Below are 21,804 nucleotides of genomic sequence, written 5' to 3' on the forward strand. Positions count from 1 at the left end.
CCCTGGGTTACCATTTCTTACTCCCAGGGATCTTCCCAACCCAGGGACTGAACCTGTGTCTCCTGCATTGGCAAGTAGATTCTTAACCACCGAGCCATCAAGCTGGATGGACTGCAGTGATCAAAAATGAGAGTAGCCAGGAGTGGGATGGAGGGATGGCGAGGGTAAATCACTCAGGGACCAAAAGGCCCTGAAAGCACTTTGTTTTTTCTCAGAGATAAGAAGCCAATGGAGGGTTTTGAGTGGAAGAGCAATGATGATTCAACTTAACTTTTAAAAGAAGACTTCTGGCCTGATAATATTCCTCTCAACCTTCAGAAGACCTCTGAACCTTGACATGATTCTACTACTACAATCTGACACTATGTTTTAATTTGTTTATTCTCTACTAGACCACAAGCTCCTTGAAAAAAAAGATTAACTTATTCTTCTCCAGTGTTTTCTGCTTAATGGATAATAAATATGTTAAGTGAATAAATAGAATATTTCTACCAGAAATCTGATCTGGGTGAGATAAGATAATTTACCTTTTCAAATCTACTCTATAAAAGTACTGATCACCAAACATTAGGTTAAGAAAATTTATGATTACTGAAAAAAATTAAAGCAGGTCATTTTAACAATAACATCTTTTTGACTAAAGTATAGTTGATTTACAATGTTGTGTTAATTTCTGCTGTATAGGAAAATGATTCAGTTATATATACATTCTTTTTTATATTCCTTTCCATTATGGTTTATCTTAGGATATTAAATACAGTTTCTGTGCTATACAGTAGGACACTGTTGCTTATCCATTCTGTATAATAATAACATCTTACATTTAAATTTCTAGATTTATAAAACTTAAACTTGACTTTGATGGTCTGGGATGATATATATATAGTTAAGTTTCTACATTATGATGTATCTCCCAACAAAACTCTCAGTTCTTCACTATCATGTTTAATATTAATAAAACATAGAAATGACTAATGCTTGCTCTTCTACCACTGAGAACAGTTCACTTACCAATGTGGTCACATTAATATTATAAGCTCCTGGTGGAGAATGTTTATTTGGTTTAACAAATGGAATACAATACTTCTTGGTTTTCTCATCCACTCTGTAACAAAAACAACAAAAAAATTTACATTAGAAGCAGTAGTAATTATTTTTTTCAAGCACAAAATTAAATGACCCAACACCAAGTGACATGAACAGACATGAATTTGAGCAAGCTCCAGGAGATAGTAAAGGACAGGGAAGCCTGGTGTGCTGCAGTCCTGGGGTCGCAGAGAGTTGAACATGACTTAGTGACTGAACAAAAACTTACCACCCAGTGACATGCAGTTTAATCAGAATTTACTGCCTATTCTTTTCATTCCAATCCCTGAGAAAGGCAATGCCAAAGAATGCTCAAACTACTGCATAATTGCACTCATCTCACACACTAGTAAAGTAATACTCCAAGCCAGGCTTCAACAATACGTGAACCGTGAACTTCTAGATGTTCAAGCTGGATTTAGAAGGACAGAGGAACCAGAGATCAAATGGCCAATATCCGCTGGATCATCGAAAAAGCAAGAGAGTTCCAGAAAAAACATCTACTTCTGCTTTATTGACTATGTCAAAGCCTTTGACTGTATGGATCACATTAAACTGTGGAAAATTCTGAAAGAGATGGGAATACCAGACCACCTGACCAGCGTCTTGAGAAATCTGTATGCAGGTCAGGAAGCAACAGTTAGAACTGGACATGGAATGACAGGCTGGTTCCAAATAGGAAAAGGAGTACGTCAAGGCTGTATACTGTCACCCTGCTTATTTAACTTATATGCAGAGTACATCATGAGAAATGCTGGGCTGGATAAAGCAAAAGCTGGAATCAAGATTGCTGGGAGAAATATCAATAACCTCAGATATGCAGATGACACCACCCTGATGGCAGAAAGTGAAGAAGAACTAAAGAGCCTCTTGACAAAAGTGAAAGAGGAGAGTGAAAAAGTTAGCTTAAAGCTCAACATTCAAAAAACTAAGATCATGGCATGTGTTCCCATCACTTCATGGCAAATAGATGGGGAAACAGTGGAAATAGTGGCTGACTTTATTTTGGGGGGCTCCCAAATCCCTGCAGATGATGACTGCAGCCATGAAAATGAAAGACGCTTACTCCTTGGAAGGAAAATTATGACCAACCTAGACAGCATATTAAAAAGCAGAGACGTTACTTTGCCAACAAAAGCCCATCTAGTCAAGGTTATGGTTTTTCCAGTAGTCATGTTTGGATGTGAGAGTTGGACTATAAAGAAAGCTGAGCACTGAAGAATTGATAATTTTGAACTGTGGTGTTGGAGAAGACTTGAGAGTCCCTTGGACTGCAAGGAGATCCAACCAGTCCATCCTAAAGGAGATCAGTCCTGAGTGTTCACTGGAAGGACTGATGTTGAAGCTGACACTCCAATACTTTGGCCACCTGATGCAAAGAGCTGACTCATTTGAAAAGACCCTGATGCTAGGAAAGATTCAAGATGAGAAGAGGACGACAGAGGATGAGATGGTTGGATGGCATCACTGACTCAATGGACATGAGTTTGAGTAAATTCTGGGAGTTGGTGATGGACAGGGAGGCCTGGCATGCTGTAGTCCATGGGGTCGCAAAGAGTCAGACATGACTGAGGGACTGAACTGACTACTAAATGCCCACAGCCACACCATGCAACAGCAGACATGCAAAACCAATTATTTCTTTTATTATGACAACCTCTTTTTGTGTTATTAAACTAAATAGCTATAGAGTCTCTTCACCTTAAATAATACAACTCTATTTTCTTAGGACTCGGTAAATTTTTTGATCAAATGCTAATAATTTTCATCACACTGGCCAAGAAGTCTTTTGAAACAGCAACCTGACAAGAAGCAATAGCAGGGACTTCCCTGGTGGTCTAGTGGTTAAGAATGTGCCTTGCATTTCAGGGGACGTAGGTTCAATTCCTAGTCAGGGAACTAAGATCCCACATACTACAGAGCAACTAAGCCTGTGCACCTCAACTCCTGAGCTGTGCCCTCTAAAGCTGGTGTGACACAACTAGAGAGTCTGTGCACTGCAACAAAAGATCCTGTGTTTTGCAAGACCTGACACAGCCAAATAAACAAATAATTTAAAAAAAAGAATGAAGAGTATCCAGAAGTCTGAAAGTAATAATGCAGGTCGTTGGACTGATAAATATTTGCAGCTTGTAAATATGTAAGAACATTTTGTTCTTATTTTCCTAATTCATACCTGTAACTCTGAATTCCTGAGATAGTTCCCATTCCAGAAGTAATAGTGGGAGCTGTTGCAGAAAGATTGTGTGTGAGTGGGGGAATTGCCATGCCTGGATTTCTTGTTTGGTCCACGCTGCCATTGCTGCAATCTCGGAGGCTTGTTGAAGGCACTATTTTGACAGGGCTCATCCCATTGTCATTGAGACAGCTGGCATTTGAAGCTCGACTCGCTTTTTCCACTTTTTCTCCATCTGTTTTTGATCCTTTTATTTTAAATACTTTAGAATCCTTAGTTTGGGGATCAGCATTGGTATCCTGTTATAAAATATTAACAACATTGATGATCTGAGGAGAAGGAAAAATCACCTTTTCCTATGAAGTACTTGTCAACAAAAGCAGAATTCCAGAGACAACACCTTCTTGTGCTCCAGTTTTTTCTTATTCTACCTATGGAACTAAAACTAAACCTGGGATTCTCAGACACCTATTTCAAATGAAAATGCAACTCACACGAGCTCTGACATATATATATCAGATTTAATGATGTATACATAGAACTTCCCTTGTGGTCCAGTGGTTAAGAATCTGCCTGCCAATGCAGGAGACACAGGTTCAGTCCCTGATTCAGGAAGATTCTACTTGCCAAGGGGTAATTAAGGCTGTGAGCCACAACTGCTGAAGCCCGAGTACTGCAACTGCTGAGCTCGTGCCCTAGAGTCCATGCTCCACAGTAAGAGAAGCCGCTGCAGTGAGAAGCCCACACACTGCAACTAGAGACAGCCCACACGCAGCAAAGAAGACTAGCGCAGTCAAAAATAAATTACTTTAAAAAAAATTATATATACACATAAGCAGGTATACACATATCAAATTACAGTTCAGTGGAAAGCAATGAAAGAGGACTCAAGCATGCTGACTTTTGTTCTCATGTATTTAGAGTCAGGGAACACAAAATTGAGTCCTCTTTCTTCTTTGGGTTCATTTGAGAAAATGTGAGTGAGTTGGTGGTAGATTTGAATTATCTTACTGAGAACAGATTCTGGATAATTTACCAAGAAAAGCAAATTTCAAATAAACTGAGTACCAAAATCTCAATTTTTAAATGCTCTACTTTATATACAATTCTAAAAATTATATTTTTCTCTCCTATTATCTAAGGGGGAAAAATGGTGTATATATTTGCATATGAGTGTACACAAGCATGTCTAAATGTTCTTGAATGAGTATGATTTCCTGACAAGCCCTATTATACAGATTTGTGTACAGTAGGCACTCAGTACATGATATCCTAAGATTTTTTTTAAAACAGGTAATGTCTACAGAAAATACATTTTTATAACTAAGCTAAAAGTGAACTTGTTAACCACTCAGGAAACTTTTAAGATCTTCAATATCCCATACCCCCCTCAAATTTAAGGATATATTAAACTTAAAATTTAATATGCATTAAAACATGGAAATTTACCTGTACCACAAGTGTTTTTCTCTCTTCACCCAAGGACTCATCCTTTTCCTTTTCCTTCTTTCTGATTTGAGATTTTTTAGATAAAGAAATGTTTCTGACATCTTTCTGTACTTTTAACTGCAGTTCCTGAGGAAACCTACATAAAAAATACATTTGTCAATAAGACTGTATGAAACAGTAAATTTAGTAAAAATTGGTGTTCAAGATACTTATCTTTAAGAATTGAGTATTAAACTAGACTGTGTTATTCAAAATGAGAAATGAGGTTTCTGCAGACCACTGGGGATCTCTGAAAATCTTTCAGGAGGTTCATAAGATCAAAGCTCTTATCTTATTATGAAGGTGACTTCTTTTTCACCATCTGACATTTGATGAAACAAAAAGCAATGGGGGGTAAACTGCAGGCACCTTACCAAGACTGAAGCAGAGGCACCAAACTTTACAGAGGTACAAAATTTTACAAACCTTACACAGACTTTATTATATTCTTTTAGTCACAAATTCTTAAGTTTAAGTTGGAGAGGGGGCAGTTTTGTTTAAGAATGTCCCTGATGGAACAGTAAATATATACACACACACACACACACACACACACACACACACACATTATTAAATCTATACCCCTGAAAAGGTACCTCCGCTGCAAATTAAAGTGCAATGGTTGTCTTAAGAAAAGCACTTGTGTAGCTGGTTGAGTTACAAGCTAAACTAGCCACTTTCTTCATGGAACATTATTACTTGAAAAACTGACAGAAACATTATTACTACTCAGACTTGGGGGTATTCAGCAGATATTTTCTTTTAAAAAATGAACACAGGAGTGTGTTACTTCAAGGAAAAATCCAATATATTTGTGTTAATGATAAAATTCACATTTTTATAAAAAATTAGAATTTCATTCAACTTGTATCCACTACTGTCAACTTAGCAGTTCCTAATACTAAAGGTTTTTCTGATGAGAATGTGACTTTTTTATATAGTCCAATGAAATGTCAACATTACTAAAGTTCTATATAAGTTAGCAAAAGAGTATTTTCCAAATGACTAAATTGATGCTTTTGAATTGTGGTGTTGGAGAAGACTCTTGAGAGTCCCTTGGACTGCAAGGAGATCCAACCAGTCCATTCTGAAGGAGATCAGCCCTGGGATTTCTTTGGAAGGAATGATGCTAAGGCTGAAACTCCAGTACTTTGACCACCTCATGCAAAGAGTTGACTCATTGGAAAAGACTCTGATGCTGGGAGGGATTGGGGGCAGGAGGAGAAGGGGACGACAGAGGATGAGATGGCTGGATGGCATCACCGACTCGATGGACATGAGTTTGGATGAACTCCGGGAGTTGGTGATGGACAGGGAGGCCTGGCGTGCTGCAATTCATGGGGTCGCAAAGAGTCGGACACGACTGAGCGACTGAACTGAGCTGAACTGAATGAATGATTCTACAAAAGCATGCATGAGTAAAAGATCTACTCAAAGTGTAAGACAGACAAGTGGATTTTCATGTAATGGGAAAAGAAGTTCATTGATACGGTTTCAGATTCCACAACACAAGCAACCTTTAAGAAACACCACTGTCCAGTTTTGGTACAGTATCAGAGTTTTTTGGTATGGAATCAAAGAAAAATACCCACAGTGATCTAAAACAACTAGCAAAATTCTCTTCCATTTTCCAACTACATATTTATGTGAGGCCACAGTTTCTCTGTATACTTCAACCAAAACAACATATCATAAGAAATCGAATGTGGAAGCAAATACGAGGATCCAGTTTTCTTTTACTAAGTTAATAATAAATAGATTGGCAAAAACATAAAGCAATGTCATTGCCACTTATCTCACTAATTTTTGTTTCGTCAGCTGCACTGATGCCAGCAGCTGGAGCAGCACAGGAGACTATGCCAGCTACTCTGGCACACACAGGTTTGGCACATGAACGTCTCCATGTACATCCACAGAGTCAGCAGTGTCATAGGACTGGGTATGGTGTAAGTTCAGCAGCAACAGGAGATGACACCTTTGCAAATACATCAGAACCCAAGATGATAGCATCTCACAGCTGGTAGCAAGACCAGAAATCAGTGACCTGAGTGACAGAGGTCATCACAGGGAGAGAAAGAATGGCATGAAGGGACTGTTTCGTGAAAACCAAGAGCCCTAAGTTAGCGAATGCAGGGGACCACTCCTAGGAATGTGTTGTTGCTAAGGGCGAATGGAGGTAGGGTGGTAAATATTTGAGATCCTATTAGAACAGGTGGGTAAAGAAACACTGTTTGTTACTGTTATGTACTGCTATGGGGACCTTACTTTAACTCTAGGTTGATGTGACATACAACACATGGTACCGTACCTCTCAGCAAATCCATCCATATGGAAGAAATCATGGTGCAGGAGCTCAGCACAGAAGGGCCTTTTGTCTGGGTCAATATGTAAGCATTTCTGGGAAACCAAGGAATATATATAGTTCATATCAAAGAAAAACTGCCTACACTTACATGTCTAAACATAGAAAATTCTTCTTCAGAGTCAATGAATTTTAAACATCTATAATAAGTGATAAGGAATAAAGCACAAATCTAGACAGTGACCACCAATGACTGCTAGTATCACAGAAAGAAAGACCACCGGACATTCAGTGTCTCTGAATATACAAAAAGCTCTTATGAAGTATCCTTGCCAAAAACTCAACCTAATTCCGATCAAGCTCTAGCTCTACTATGAGTTTATACAAAATATGGGACATGGAGGAACATATTAAACTATACTATGTGAAAAATTCTATGGGAAAAACAACCTGTTTTCTTTAACAGATAAATGGCAAGGTTTAAACAAAAAACAAAGAGGTGAAGAGGAGCTTGTAAATTAAGTGTCTTAAGAGACATATCAACTGATTGTGATCTCTAGACTTCATGTGGATCCTAATTCAAACTATAAAAAGGAATTATGAGAAAATTAATGAAACTTTGAGCACTGATTAGACATTTTACATTAAGAAATTTTTGAGAATTTTTAAAATTTACAGTACTTGCAGAATGGAAGGGAAGGGAACTACTCTGTGCTTATTATTGTGCTAAATACTTGACATAGATGATTTCATTTTATCTTATTCTTTCATTTTCATATAGATTTTATTATATCTTGTTCTGTCCCTGTGGAGCCACTCACAGCTAGTTAAAATAGAAGGGACTCAATAAGTAGCTTTACAATAACAAGAAAATTATACAAATAATTAAGGTATTTGTAAGTGAAATATCATAATATCTGCAATTTGCTTCAAAATACTCCAAAAAAATGTTGCTGAGGGAATTCCCTAGTGGACCAGTGCTTAAGGCTCTGTGGTTCCACTAATGGGGCACAGGTTCAACTCCTAGTCAAGGAAATAAGATCCCACAGGCCACACAGTAAAAAACTGATGAGAAAAAAAAATTCCTAAGTGTGTGGATAGGATAGATGAAATACTTCCCAAAGATTTTTAACCATTGTAGCTAATGACCAGCTTATGGGGGTTCATGACACCACTATTTTTTCTACTTCCTTTTCTATGTTTAAGATTTCCTATAATAAAATGTTCAAAAAGTCATATGATTCTACCATAAGGGACATAAGCTGGACAATCATTTTACCTTTATTCCTTTTAAATTTCTTTATAGACAGATCATAAAGCTAGTCTAAATAAAGAATATTTGGATCTGTTACATTAGGTAGAAAAATAACAATGTATTTTTCTAAGAACTTGTTGTAACTATTCATAAGCTTACTAAGCTTTTTTTAAATGAGTTATTTAAAGAAGTAAAAAAGCAAAAAATATCTTAGCTAAATGTTATGTGACCCTGCTCTTTTAGAGATATTTATTTTATCGACACTTTAGGACAGGGACCTCCCTGGTCGTCCAATGGGTTAAGACTTCGTGCTTTCACAGCAGAGGGCATGAGTTTGGGTTTGATTCCTGGTCAGGGAACCAAGATCCAACATCACACATGCCACATGGTGTGGGCCACCCCTCAAAAAAACAACACTTTAGGACAGTCCTTGGAGAAGGCAATGGCACCCCATTCCAGTACTCTTACCTGGAAAATCCCATGGGCGGAGGAGCCTGGTAGGCTGCAGTCCATGGGGTCGCTGCTAAGAGTCGGACATGACTTGAGCAACTTCACTTTCACTTTCCACTTTCATGCATTGAAGGAAATGGCAACCCACTCCAGTGTTCTTGCCTGGAGAACCCCAGGGACGGGGGAGCCTGATGGGCTGCCACCCATGGGGTCGCACAGAGTCGGACACAACTGAAGCGACTTAGCAGCAGCAGCAGCAGCAGGACAGTCCTAACTAATGAGGGTTTTTTGAGCTAATAATTCCAAAAGGTCCACTTTTAGAAACAACTTGATCCAGTGAGAATGTTCCTAATATCTTCCTCAATTAAATACAAGGCAAAGGGGATGATCTTCTAAAAATTAGCTTCAGTGAATCTAGTGGTTGAACAAAACCGCTTTTTCACAATAAACTACAGGATCATGATCTGTAGACTTTAATACTTTAAATTGAAGCCCTAGACTTTAATACTTCTCTACTTGTCTTTTCATTTTCTTATCCTATTTTCTTCTTTTTTCCACTTATACAAGGCCTGCATTTTAAATGTTAAACATTAAAAACACATCATTATGGGACTGTTTTCACACTTAAAACATGCTAGATAATACAAAATGATTTTTTTTAAAAAACAAGCAAAATTTTCAGGACTTTATCTCTGACATTCCTCCATCTCTGTTCCCACCAAATCAAACTCTTTCTTAATGTTGTTGTTGTTGTTCAGCGGCTAAGTTGTATCCAACTCTTTGTGACCCCGTGGACTGCAGCACACCAGGCTCCCCTGTCCTCCACTGTCTCCCCATGTTAGCTCAATTCCTGTCCATTGAGTCAGTGATGCTGTCTAACCATCTCATCCTCTGCCGCCCCCTTTCTCCTTTCTTAATGTACAAAAATTTAAGTTGTCAGAGGAAACTGTTGACCGAAAAGATCAAGTAGACCAGGAAAAAAAGAGAAAATCAAATACACATAATGTAAATTCCCTGTCAGAAAGAGCAAAAAAAAAAAAAAAGTATTGATTACCTTTGCTAAATCAATCACAACTTCAGAGAGTTTGGGATAGCGTCTTTCCAGAGGTACAGTTTCTTTGATTTCAGGCAACCTTACTCCAGCAAACACAGGATTTTTATAAAACAGCTCCTGATGTCTTGGAATTAGATTCCCTGGCAGTGAGAATGGCACACATCTCTGTCATTATGCATTATAGGACAGGTGGTATAGAGTAGAGATGAGAGGAACTCAGTATGTAAAGTGGGGACTCTCTCAGCATGCAAAAGCAACCAAAGACAGTGCTCTTATTGTGGTGGTGCCTGGCAGTCATTGTGGTGGTTTTAACACAAAGTCAACTCAAAGGAAATTGACATTCATATCTCAACATACTCATTCAGAAAAGTTCCCATGCCACTGTGTAGAAACTTGAAGACATGAGGGTGGAGCTTAGGAAAAGGACAGGTAAAGAACACTGTATAATTTCTTTTAATTGTATAAAAAATACTTTATTTCCAACAACAAAGCACAAAATTGCTGACCCAAACTGCAAATACTAATAGTTGTATGGTCAGAATCTAATCTAAATAAGTAAGTTCCACTCTTTAAGAATGTGATTTTTACCCAAGTGATTTTGGCCTGATTTAATCACTTTTGTCTTTACTCTCAATTTTAATACCTAACCTAATATAAATTACCCAGATAACCACGATGGTGTGATCAATCACCTAGAGCCAGACATCCTGGAATGCAAAGTCAAGTGGGCCTTGGGAAGCATCATTATGAACAAAGCTAGTGGAGGTGATGGAATTCCAGTTGAGCTATTTCAAATCCTAAAAGATGATGCTGTGAATATGCCAGCAAATTTGGAAAACTCAGCAGTGGCCACAGGACTGGAAGGGGTCAGTTTTCATTCCAACCCCAAAGAAAGGCAATGCCAAAGAATGCTCAAACTACCCACAATTGCACTCATCTCACACCCTAGCAAAGTAATGCTCAAAATTCTCCAAGCCAGACTTCAACAGTACGTGAACTTCCAGATGTTCAAGCTGGATTTAGAAAAGGCAGAGGAACCAGAGATCAAATTGCCAACATCCGCTGGATCATTGAAAAAGCAAGAGAGTTCCAGAAAAACATCTACTTCTGCAGTATTAACTAAGCCTAAGCCTTTGACTGTGTGGATCACAACAAACTATGGAAAATTTTTAAAGAGATGGGAATACCAGACCACCTGACCTGCGTCCTGAGAAATCTGTATGCAGGTCGAGAAGCAACAGTTAGAACTGGACACGGAACAACAGACTGGTTGCAAATCAGGAAAGGAGTACGTCAAGGCTGTTTATTGTCACCCTGCTTATTTAACTTCTATACAGAGTACATCATGCAAAATACCAGGCAGGATGAAGCACAAGCTGGAATCAAGATTGCTGGGAGAAATATCAGTAACCTCAGATACGCAGAAGACACCACCTTTACGGCAGAAACCGAAGAACTAAAGAGCCTCTTGAAAGAGACGAGTGAAAAAGTTGCCTTAAAATTCAACATTCAGAAAACTAAGATCATGGCATCCGGTCCCATCATATCATGGCAAATAGATGCGGAAACCATGGAAACAGTGAGAGATGAGAGACTTTATTTTGGGGGGCTCCAAAATCCCTGCAAATGGTGACTGCAGTCATGAAATTAAAAGGCACTTACTCCTTGGAAGAAAAGCTATGACCAACCTAGACAGCACATTAAAAAGCAGAGACATTACTTTGCAAACAAAGGTCCGTCTAGTCAAAGCCATGGTTTTTCCAGTAGTCATGTATGGATGTGAGAGTCAAACTATAAAGAAAGCTGAGCACCGAAGAATCGACACTTTTGAACTGTAGTGTTGGAGAAGACTCTTGAGAGTCCCTTGGACTGCAAGTAGATCCAATCAACCTATCCTAAAGGAAATCAGTCCTGAATATTCACTGGAAGGACTGATACTGAAGCTGAAACTCCAGTACTTTGGCCACCTGATGAGAAGAACTGATTCACTAGAAAAGACCCTGATGTTGGGAAAGATTGAAGGTGGGAGGAGAAGGGGATGACAGAGGATGAAATGGTTGGATGGTATCACTGACTCAATGGACATGAGTTTGAGTAAGCTCTGGGAGTTGGCAATGGATAGGAAAGTTGGCCTGCTGCAGTCCATGGGGTGACAAAGAGTAGGACACGACAAGTGACTGAACTGACTGACTGACTGGATATAAAATACACATATGAAAATTCTTTTGTAAGAAACCCCTGTGTTGTTTATGGAATTTCTAACCTAAACACTTAATCCTCAAGATATTTCCCCTCATTTCCATTTTCCAAACTCCTTCACCCAACAGAAAGTTGACATTTCTACAAATATGAGAAGACTTTGATAATGTCGCTTTGAAATTCTGTCCAAATAGCAAAAGTCCTAACTGAAGCAAGATTAAATTACCTTGGAAGTCCCTGTGCCACTCAATGTAAAGATGAGAATGAGGTAATAGTCATATTATATCAAATGCTTGCTGACCCAAAGATAATATGATCCTTTGTATTCTCTCTACGCATGACTTACTGAATGCAAAAGTGCAGAAAAATTTCCAATGTCTGGTCTTTTCTTTAGAGGGGAGCTGGGCAGAAGGACAGGTAAAAGCATTATTAGGATCATATGTCAGATAGACAAAAGCCAGGCAGAGGGTGAATGAATGAATAAATACATCTATATATATTTATATATATATATATATATATAAAGGACAGAAATGGTATGCACCTAACAGAAGCAGAAGATATTAAGAAGAGGTGGCAAGAATATACAGAAGAACTATACAAAAAAGATCTTCAGGACCCAGATACTCACGATGATGTGATCACTGACCTAGAGCCAGACATCCTGGAATGTGAAGTCAAGTGGGCCTTAGAAAGCATCACTACAAACAAAGCTAGTGGAGGTGATGGAATTCCAGTTGAGCTATTCCAAATCCTGAAAGATGATGCTGTGAAAGTGCTGCACTCAATATGCCAGCAAATTTGGAAAACTCAGCAGTGGCCACAGGACTGGAAAAGGTCAGTTTTCATTCCAATCCCAAAGAAAGGCAATGCCAAAGAATGCTCAAACTACCACACAATTGCATTCATCTCACACGCTAGTAAAGTAATGCTCAAAATTCTCCAAGCCAGGCTTCAGTGATATGTGAACTGTGAACTTCCTGATGTTCAAGCTGGTTTTAGAAAAGGCAGAGGAACCAGAGATCAAACTGCCAACATCCACTGGATCATGGAAAAAGCAAGAGAGTTCCAGAAAAACATCTATTTCTGCTTTATTGACTATGCCAAAGCCTTTGACTGTGTGGATCACAATAAACTGTGGAAAATTCTGAAAGAGATGGGAATACCAGACCACCTGACCTGCCTCTTGAGAAATCTGTATGCAGGTCAGGAAGCAACAGTTAGAACTGGACATGGAACAACAGATCAGATCAGATCAGTTGCTCAGTCATGTCCAACTCTTTGCAACCCCATGAATTGCAGCACGCCAGGCCTCCCTGTCCATCACCAACTCCCGGAGTTCACTCGGACTCAGTCCATCGAGTCAGTGATGCCATCCAGCCATCTCATCCTCTGTCGTCCCCTTCTCCTCCTGCCCCCAATCCCTCCCAGCAACAGAGTCTTTTCGAATGAGTCAACTCTTCGCATGAGGTGGCCAAAGTACTGGAGTTTCAGCTTCAGCATCAGTCCTTCCAAAGAACACCCAGGACTGATCTCCTTTAGAATGGACTGGTTGGATCTCCTTGCAGTCCAAGGGACTCTCAAGAGTCTTCTCCAACACCACAGTTCAAAAGCATCAATTCTTCGGTGCTCAGCCTTCTTCACAGTCCAACTCTCACATTCATACATGACCACAGGAAAAACCATAGCCTTGACTAGACAAACCTTTGTTGGCAAAGTAATGTCTCTGCTTTTGAATATGCTATCTAGGTTGGTCATAACTTTCCTTCCAAGGAGTAAGCGTCTTTTAATTTTATGGCTGCATCACCATCTGCAGTGATTTTGGAGCCCAGAAAAATAAAGTCTGACACTGTTTCCACTGTTTCCCCATCTATTTCCCATGAAGTGGTGGGACTGGATGCCATGATCTTCGTTTTCTGAATGTTGAGCTTTAAGCCAACTTTTTCACTCTCCACTTTCACTTTCATGAAGAGGCTTTTGAGTTCCTCTTCACTTTCTGCCATAAGGGTGGTGTCATCTGCATATCTGAGGTTATTGATATTTCTCCGGGCAATCTTGATTCCAGCTTGTGTTTCTTCCAGTCCAGCGTTTCTCATGATGTTCTCTGCATATAAGTTAAATAAACAGGGTGACAATATACAGCCTTGATGAACTCCTTTTCCTATTTGGAACCAGTCTGTTGTTCCATGTCCAGTTCTAACTGTTGCTTCCTGACCTGCATACAAATTTCTCAAGAGGCAGGTCAGGTGGTCTGGTATTCCCATCTCTTTCAGAATTTTCCACAGTTTATTGTGATCCACACAGTCAAAGGCTTTGGCATAGTCAATAAAGCAGAAATAGATGCTTTTCTGGAACTCTCTTGCTTTTTCCATGATCCAGTGGATGTTGGCAATTTGATCTCTGGTTCCTCTGCCTTTTCTAAAACCAGCTTGAACATCAGGAAGTTCACGATTCACATATTACTGAAGCCTGGCTTGGAGAATTTTGAGCATTACTTTACTCACGTGTGAGATGAGCACAATTGTGTAGTAGTTTGAGCATTCTTTGGCATTGCCTTTCTTTGGGATTGGAATGAAAACTGACCTTTTCCAGTCCTGTGGCCACTGCTGAGTTTTCCAAATTTGCTGGCATATTGAGTGCAGCACTTTCACAGCATCATCTTTCAGGATTTGGAATAGCTCAACTGGAATTCCATCACCTCCACTAGCTTTGTTTGTAGTGATGCTTTCTAAGACTCACTTGACTTCACATTCCAGGATGTCTGGCTCTAGGTCAGTGATCACACCATCGTGATTATCTGGGTCATGAAGATCTTTTTGTACAGTTCTTCTGTGTATTCTTGCCATCTCTTCTTAATATCTTCTGCTTCTGTTAGGTGCATACCATTTCTGTCCTTTATAGAGCTCATCTTTGCATGAAATGTTCCTTTGGTATCTCTGATTTTCTTGAAGAGATCCCTAGTCTTTCCCATTCTGTTGTTTTCCTCTATTTCTTTGCATTGACCGCCGAACAGACTGGTTCCAAATAGGAAAAGGAGTACGTCAAGGCTGTATATTGTCACCCTGCTTATTTAACTTATATGCAGAGTACATCATGAGAAACGCTGGACTGGAAGAAGCACAAGTTGGAATCAAGATTGCCGGCAGAAATATCAATAACCTCAGATATGCAGATGACACCACCCTTATGGCAGAAAATGAAGAGGAACTAAAAAGCCTCTTGATGAAGGTAAAAGTGGAGAGTGAAAAAGTTGGCTTAAAGCTCAACATTCAGAAAACGAAGATCATGGCATCTAGTCCCATTACTTCATGGGAAATAGATGGGGAAACAGTGGAAACAGTGTCAGACTTTATTTTTGGGGGCTCCAAAATCACAGCAGATGGTGACTGCAGCCATAAAATTAAAAGACGCTTACTCCTTGGAAGGAAAGTTATGACCAACCTAGATAGCATATTCAAAAGCAGAGACATTACTTTGCCAACAAAGGTCTGTCTAGTCAAGGCTATGGTTTTTCCTGTGGTCATGTATGAATGTGAGAGTTGGACTGTGAAGAAGGCTGAGCACCGAAGAATTGATGCTTTTGAACTGTGGTGTTGGAGAAGACTCTTGAGAGTCCCTTGGACTGCAAAGAGATCCAACCAGTCCATTCTGAAGGAGATCAGCCCTTGGATTTCTTTGGAAGGACTGATGCTGAAGCTGAATCTCCAGTACTTTGGCCACCTCATGCAAAGAGTTGACTCATTGGAATCCCTGATGCTAGGAGGGACTGGGGGCAGGAGGAGGAGGGGACGACAGAGGATGAGATGGCTGGATGGCATCACTGACTCAATGGACGTGAGTCTGAGTGAACTCCGGGAGTTGGTGATGGACAGGGAGGCCTGGCATGCTGCGATGCATGGGGTCACAAAGAGTCGGACACGACTGAGCGACTGAACTGAACTGAACTGATATATATATATATAGAGAGAGAGAGGGAGAGATGTTTTCCTATTTGCTCCCTATATTCATTCAAAACACACACATCATCTTTAGTGTACCAACAACTTGCAAAATCAATACAAAAAGAAACACATAGGAAAAAATTACTAAAATTTAAAATACAGATGCATAATCTTACCTAAACACACCATAATATGATATAACTGATCAATATCAGAATCTCCAGGAAAGAGGGGCTCCCCCATGAGCATTTCAGTTACCAGACAGCCGATGGCCCACACATCAACAGCCCTGAAAGAAAAGCACGGTGATGTAAAAATCGGGATCCTGATATGTTTCAGTTCAGTTCAGTCGCTCAGTCATGTTGGACTCTTTGCAGTCCCATAGACTGCAGCACTCCAGGCTTCCCTGTCCATCGCCAACACCTAAAATGTTTACTATGACTGAATCTGTTCTGCATATTGTTGCTGTTGTTGTTCAATCACTAAGTCATGTCTAACTCTTTGCCACCTCATGGACTGCAGTGAACCAGGCTTTCCTGTTCTTCACTATCTCCCAGAGTTTACTCAAACTCATGTTCATTGAGTTGGTGATGCCATCTAACCATCTCATCTTCTATCGTTTGCGTATTACTATTTTTGTATTCTTGGTATCAAGAAAAGTAATAGTAAGCCTTAAATTATGCTCCCCCCAATTTTTTTCTTTTATAAACTTAAAGTATTAACTTCCAATATTACATAAATCAGATTTCAGGAAACTTCAAGCGTGTGACACAAGGCTTCCAAAGAGTCAAAATGCTTTGTTAAGTATACTTTACTCTGGAAATAAGCCTTCTGGGTTTGTTTTCAGAGGCTACTCATTTTTATTTACACATAATTTGAACAAGGTTCATCAGTCTATCCAACTAGACACTGAAAACAGCATACCAGAACGAGATGGTTACTGGGGACACAAGCAACAAGGAGAACAGAAAGCTAATATGGAGAAAACAGAAAACCTCTCTTAAAGAGCGGTCACAAGAACTTAGACTATTCTGGCATCATTACCATAGGAACTACTACCTTGAAATTGCTTAAGGCCATAGCTGGTACAGAAATTACAGTATGGCAGTAAAATGAGAGCTCAGAGTAATCAAGAAAATATTAAATGATATATGCTCTAAAAACAGAGAAATTATAGAAAATATTTTAGAACAATTTCTATTGAAACTGGTAAAACCTGCAATCCCTTCTTCTTTGAAGAATTCATTTATGAAGACGATTTGTATTTTTAAAATGGTTCACTTAATTCCATTTCTACACCCACCCTTGCCCACTCTACTCAGCCTCAATGCAAGTGTCAGACTTACCTAATCAATGTTACCTCTCTTTACAAGTGATAAATATATCTATTTCTAACTTACTGTTAAAAACAGACCATTTACTCACCTTGATTTCTCAACCTCTAAAATAATCATACTCATACCAACCCATTTCACAAGAATGTTTAAAAGGGAAACACAAAAATGATTACAAATCACTTTCTAAAGTTTTCCAAACTGAAAACTTCCTTTCAGTATTAGAGGGATTTTTTTTTTCTTAACGTAAGAAGTGGGATTTATTTAGAGAAACACACTCCACAGATAAGGGTGTGGGCCATCGCAGAGGGCGAGTGTTGAGTCACTAAGTCATGTCTGACTCTTTGAAACCCCAAGGACTGTAGCCACCAGGTTCCTCTGTCCATGGGATTTCCCAGGCAAGAGTATTGGAGTGGGGTGCCGTTTCCTTCTCCAGAGGATCTTCCCAAACCAAGGTATTGAACTCGTGGCTCCTATATTGACAGGCAGATTCTTTACTGCTGAGCTACCAAGGAAGCCCAATTAGAGGGATTGTCATTATATTGAAAACATATTCCACTTTATCAAAAAAAGAGAGTCAAGTCTGCCCTCTGCACCCCCACCTTGCTGACGACATCTTACTTGCCATACTTGACATCACCAACCAACAGCTCTGGAGCTCTATACCATCGTGTTGCCACATAATCAGTATACACCTCCCCAGGAGCTGCCAGTGTCCGTGCAAATCCAAAATCACATAGCTTGACAACGCCGGACTGGGAGACTAATATGTTCTCTGGCTTAATATCTCTGTGAATAATCTATGAGATAAAAAGCAGAGTATGACATATATTGATCAGCACATCAAGTTAAGCGAGTTAACTTTTTTTTAGCACTTGTTATGTGCAGGGCACTGGTTTTGTCCCTATAATGAAGACAGATAAAAGCAGATAAAGTTGTTCCTGCGTTTAAAGAACCTGAGACCTAGCTGGGGAAAAAAGAACATTTATGTTTGAAATTTTATTTAAACGATTAATGATATTGGATGAAATATATGTTGCTGTTGTTGTTCAGTCACTAAGGCATGTCCAACTCTTTGTGACCCCAAAGACTGTGGCATACCAGGTTCCTCTGTCCTCCACTATCTCCTGGAGTTCACTCAAATTCATGTCCACTGAATTAGTGATGCTATCTAACTATCTCATCCTCTGCCAGCCCCTTCTTCTTTGCCTTCAATGAATTTCCAATCAATTGCTCTAATAATGAGGGCTCTCAAGACTAAGAGAATAAAGCTATCACTGAAGACTGCGGTGGTCAGGGAAAATTTTTGAGGAAAAAGGTGGGCTCTAAGACAGGTGTTTAACACTAGTGTGACCTAGATAAATGTAGAAATGAAAGGGCAATCCAAGTGAAGGGGACAAAAAGAGCAAAAGAGTGAGAATGGGAGTAGACCAGTAGCCACTAGGGAAATGTTTTTCCTGGAATAGAGGTTACTTACTAGGTTATGCCTCAACTGCCAGCCTGGGAAGTCTGAGCTCATGTCAAGGTGATGGGAACCCATGGGAACCCATGACATGACCCATATGGTGTTTAAAGAAGATATTGAACATTTAAAGAAGGCCATGAACAAGATAAAGCAAAGAGGGCGACTAGAAGTGGGGAGAAGGGCAGTGGGACAAATATGAGGTGATAGATTGAGGGTGTGAGGAGAAGAGGACAACAGAGGATGACATGGTTGGATGGCATCACCAACTCAAGGGACATGAGTCTGAGCAAATTCCAGGAGATGGTGAAGGACAGGGAAGCCTGGCATGCTGCAGTCTGTGAGGTTTCAAAGACCTGGACGTTTCTTAGCAACTGAGCAACAAAAACAAAAGGCCTACGCTAGTCTGGTGCTCAAAGGAATGGAAAGGAAGAGGTGGAGTGTGGGAATATTCTAAATCAACAGAATTTAGGAAGTAATCTCAGACACTTTCCTTAAACCTGGGAATCTAAAAGAATGGTGGGTCCATTAACAAAAATAGAAGAGTCTAGAGAAGGTTAATTTTGGTTAAGAATAATTAGCAGTTTAGTTTCAGCAATATGTGTTTTTAGGTGGATTTCTGAGCACCCAAGTGGAGGCATACATCAAGCAATTATAAATGTAAAGAGGCAAAAAATATAAATTTTTACATTTGTAAAAATTATAAATGTAAAAAAGGTCAGTTAGTTATAAAAGAGAGACTATGGAAAGAGAAAAGAGGACACTGGGAAACAATAGTAGAAATTCTAGACCTAGGCAAAACAAATTATTAGGTCTAATTCTCTAATACAAGTAAATTTTATTTTGAAAATTTTGAAAATATATTTATTGTAAACTCTTGGAGGACCAGAAACTGGCACTGCTGAGCATTTTGCATAGGCTAAAGTTAGTAGCATAGCTACTAACTTCTATTATATCCTAGATATCCACAGTAAAGGCTAGTTAATAACATGCATAGCTCAAGCATATAGAGTTGAAGTAAACTGATGTCTGTAACTTACTTTCAAATAATGCATAAATAAATCAGGCAGATTAATAAGTAGACAAATGGAAGAAAAGATGAATAAATATTTCATAAAACAAATATAACAAAATGTTAGCAAGTATAGAATCCAGTGATAGGTATATGAGTGTTCACTGTATATTCTCCCAACTTTCCAACTTTATAAATTATTATTTAAACTGAATACTTACATTGTGACTGTGACAAAATCCAATCCCACTGATAACCTGAAACAAATACTTTTGAACTAGTTGGTAGTCTAGTCCATTTGGAGAGAGCTCCAGGTCATCAAGAACCGTATGGTCAACAAATTCAAAGACTAGGTACCATCGCTTTTTTTTCTTACATACTTCCAACAAATTCACCAGATTTTCATGCCTTAGTTGCTATCAAAAAAAAAAAAAAGTGAAAAATAATTTTTTTGAGGACCAAATTATTAGTAATAGTCACAGTCTAAAACAGATCTCAGCACAAGAAAAACATCTAAATAAAATGCATAAACAGTATAAATTGTGAAACTATATCCTGGCTTTTAAAATATGGTAAAAGACCTTACTGCTCCATTCTCCTCTCAGAGAACACAACAAAGCCAATAAGAAAAAGAAGGGTAGCTTCATCTTTGATGAAATTAAGAATGATCTAGGACCCCAACCCCCAAAAAATGAGGTGGCGCCATCAAGGTCAAACAGGAGTCTAGGGAGATACCATAAGATTATCTGTGGTTACAAAGCTGGCAGAGCAGAGTTTTCCAAAGCTGATGACATACCCTGAAAAGAAAAACAAAACCAAAAAAATACCCTTCTTTGATATAATGAGAACAGGGTTCACAGACTGTCAGTGAAAGCGTCCTAAGAACTGAATGGCACCAGGAAACAAGAGGGGAGGGGTGAACAGTCCCATAGAAACTCATCTGCTAGAAGCAGTCTGTCAGTGAAATCAAATGGAAGGCAAAACGATTCATTATGAACAAACCTGCAATTACAAGTTTCAGAGAAATTAAGGAGAACGTAAATAAATCCCACACTAGGGCTTCTGTTGTTAGGAATGTCACTGTGAACCAGGGTGGATTCCTGCTAGCCTGGAACAAGACCATGGCTACTCCTGAAAATGAACCTCCTTCAGAGAGCTGGCCCAGAAGGGTCTCACTTTGTTGCAAGATAAGAAACAATCAAAAAGGAACAAATTCAGAATCTATTCAGAGATACTCTGAATGTAATATGGGAAAATAATATTTTTAAATGATTGTATGTATATGTATAACTTATACATATATAAGTGTATAATAATACACTTATAATAATAATATATAATTATATATATTTATATATAATTATATAATATAAAAATATATATAATTATATAATAATATATAATAAGTGTATAATGATTCACTTTGCTGTACACCAGAAACTGACAGAACATTTTAAATCAACTATCTGTTGTTGTTTAGTCACTGAGTTGTGTCCGACTCTTTGCGATCCCACAGACTGTAGCACATCAGGCTCCTCTGTCCTCCACTATTTCCCAGATTTTGCTCAAACTAATATCCATTGAGCCAGTGATGCCATTCAACCATCTCAACCTCTCTTGCCCCCTACTCCTCCTGCCCTCAATCTTTCGCACCATCAGAGTCTTCTCCAATGAGTCAGTTCTCATCGTGTGGCCAAAGTATTGGAGCTTCAGCTTCAGCATGAGTCCTTCCAATGAATATTTAGGGTTGATTTCCTTTATAATTGATTGGTTTGATATCCTTGTAGTCAAGGAGACTCTCAAGAGTCTTCTCCAGGACCACAGTTAGAAGGCATAAATTCTTCAGCACTCAGCATTCTGTATGATCCAGCTCTCACATCCATGCATTACTAATGGAAAAAACATCAGTTCAGATCAGTTACTCAGTCGTGTCTGACTCTTTGTGACCCCGTGGACTGCAGCATGCCAGGCCTCCCTGTCCGTCACCACTCCTAGAGTTTACTCAAACTCACGTCCATTGAGTCAGTGATGCCATCCAACCATCT

General features: G+C 39.1%; 1 protein-coding gene across 2 annotated transcripts in view; it reads right to left on the reverse strand.

The window, feature by feature from the left end:
- The window catches only part of CDKL2 (cyclin dependent kinase like 2), a 46,053-nt gene that overhangs the window by 12,013 nt on the left and 12,236 nt on the right, over nucleotides 1–21,804 (reverse strand). For both annotated transcript variants that reach the window (XR_003511567.1, XM_027544766.1), the window contains exons 3-10: nucleotides 19,981–20,175; nucleotides 17,907–18,085; nucleotides 16,128–16,240; nucleotides 9,812–9,951; nucleotides 7,059–7,147; nucleotides 4,712–4,847; nucleotides 3,263–3,561; nucleotides 1,012–1,105 (exon numbers count right to left, since the gene is read on the reverse strand). Coding sequence is in view for 1 of the 2 variants with exons in the window: in XM_027544766.1 (XP_027400567.1) it covers nucleotides 1,012–1,105; nucleotides 3,263–3,561; nucleotides 4,712–4,847; nucleotides 7,059–7,147; nucleotides 9,812–9,951; nucleotides 16,128–16,240; nucleotides 17,907–18,085; nucleotides 19,981–20,175 (1,245 nt within the window). In the remaining variant the exon portion in view is untranslated. The remainder of the gene's footprint in view (nucleotides 1–1,011; nucleotides 1,106–3,262; nucleotides 3,562–4,711; nucleotides 4,848–7,058; nucleotides 7,148–9,811; nucleotides 9,952–16,127; nucleotides 16,241–17,906; nucleotides 18,086–19,980; nucleotides 20,176–21,804) is intronic.

Source organism: Bos indicus x Bos taurus, chromosome 6 (assembly GCF_003369695.1).
Source record: "Bos indicus x Bos taurus breed Angus x Brahman F1 hybrid chromosome 6, Bos_hybrid_MaternalHap_v2.0, whole genome shotgun sequence".
NCBI lineage: Eukaryota > Metazoa > Chordata > Mammalia > Artiodactyla > Bovidae > Bos > Bos indicus x Bos taurus.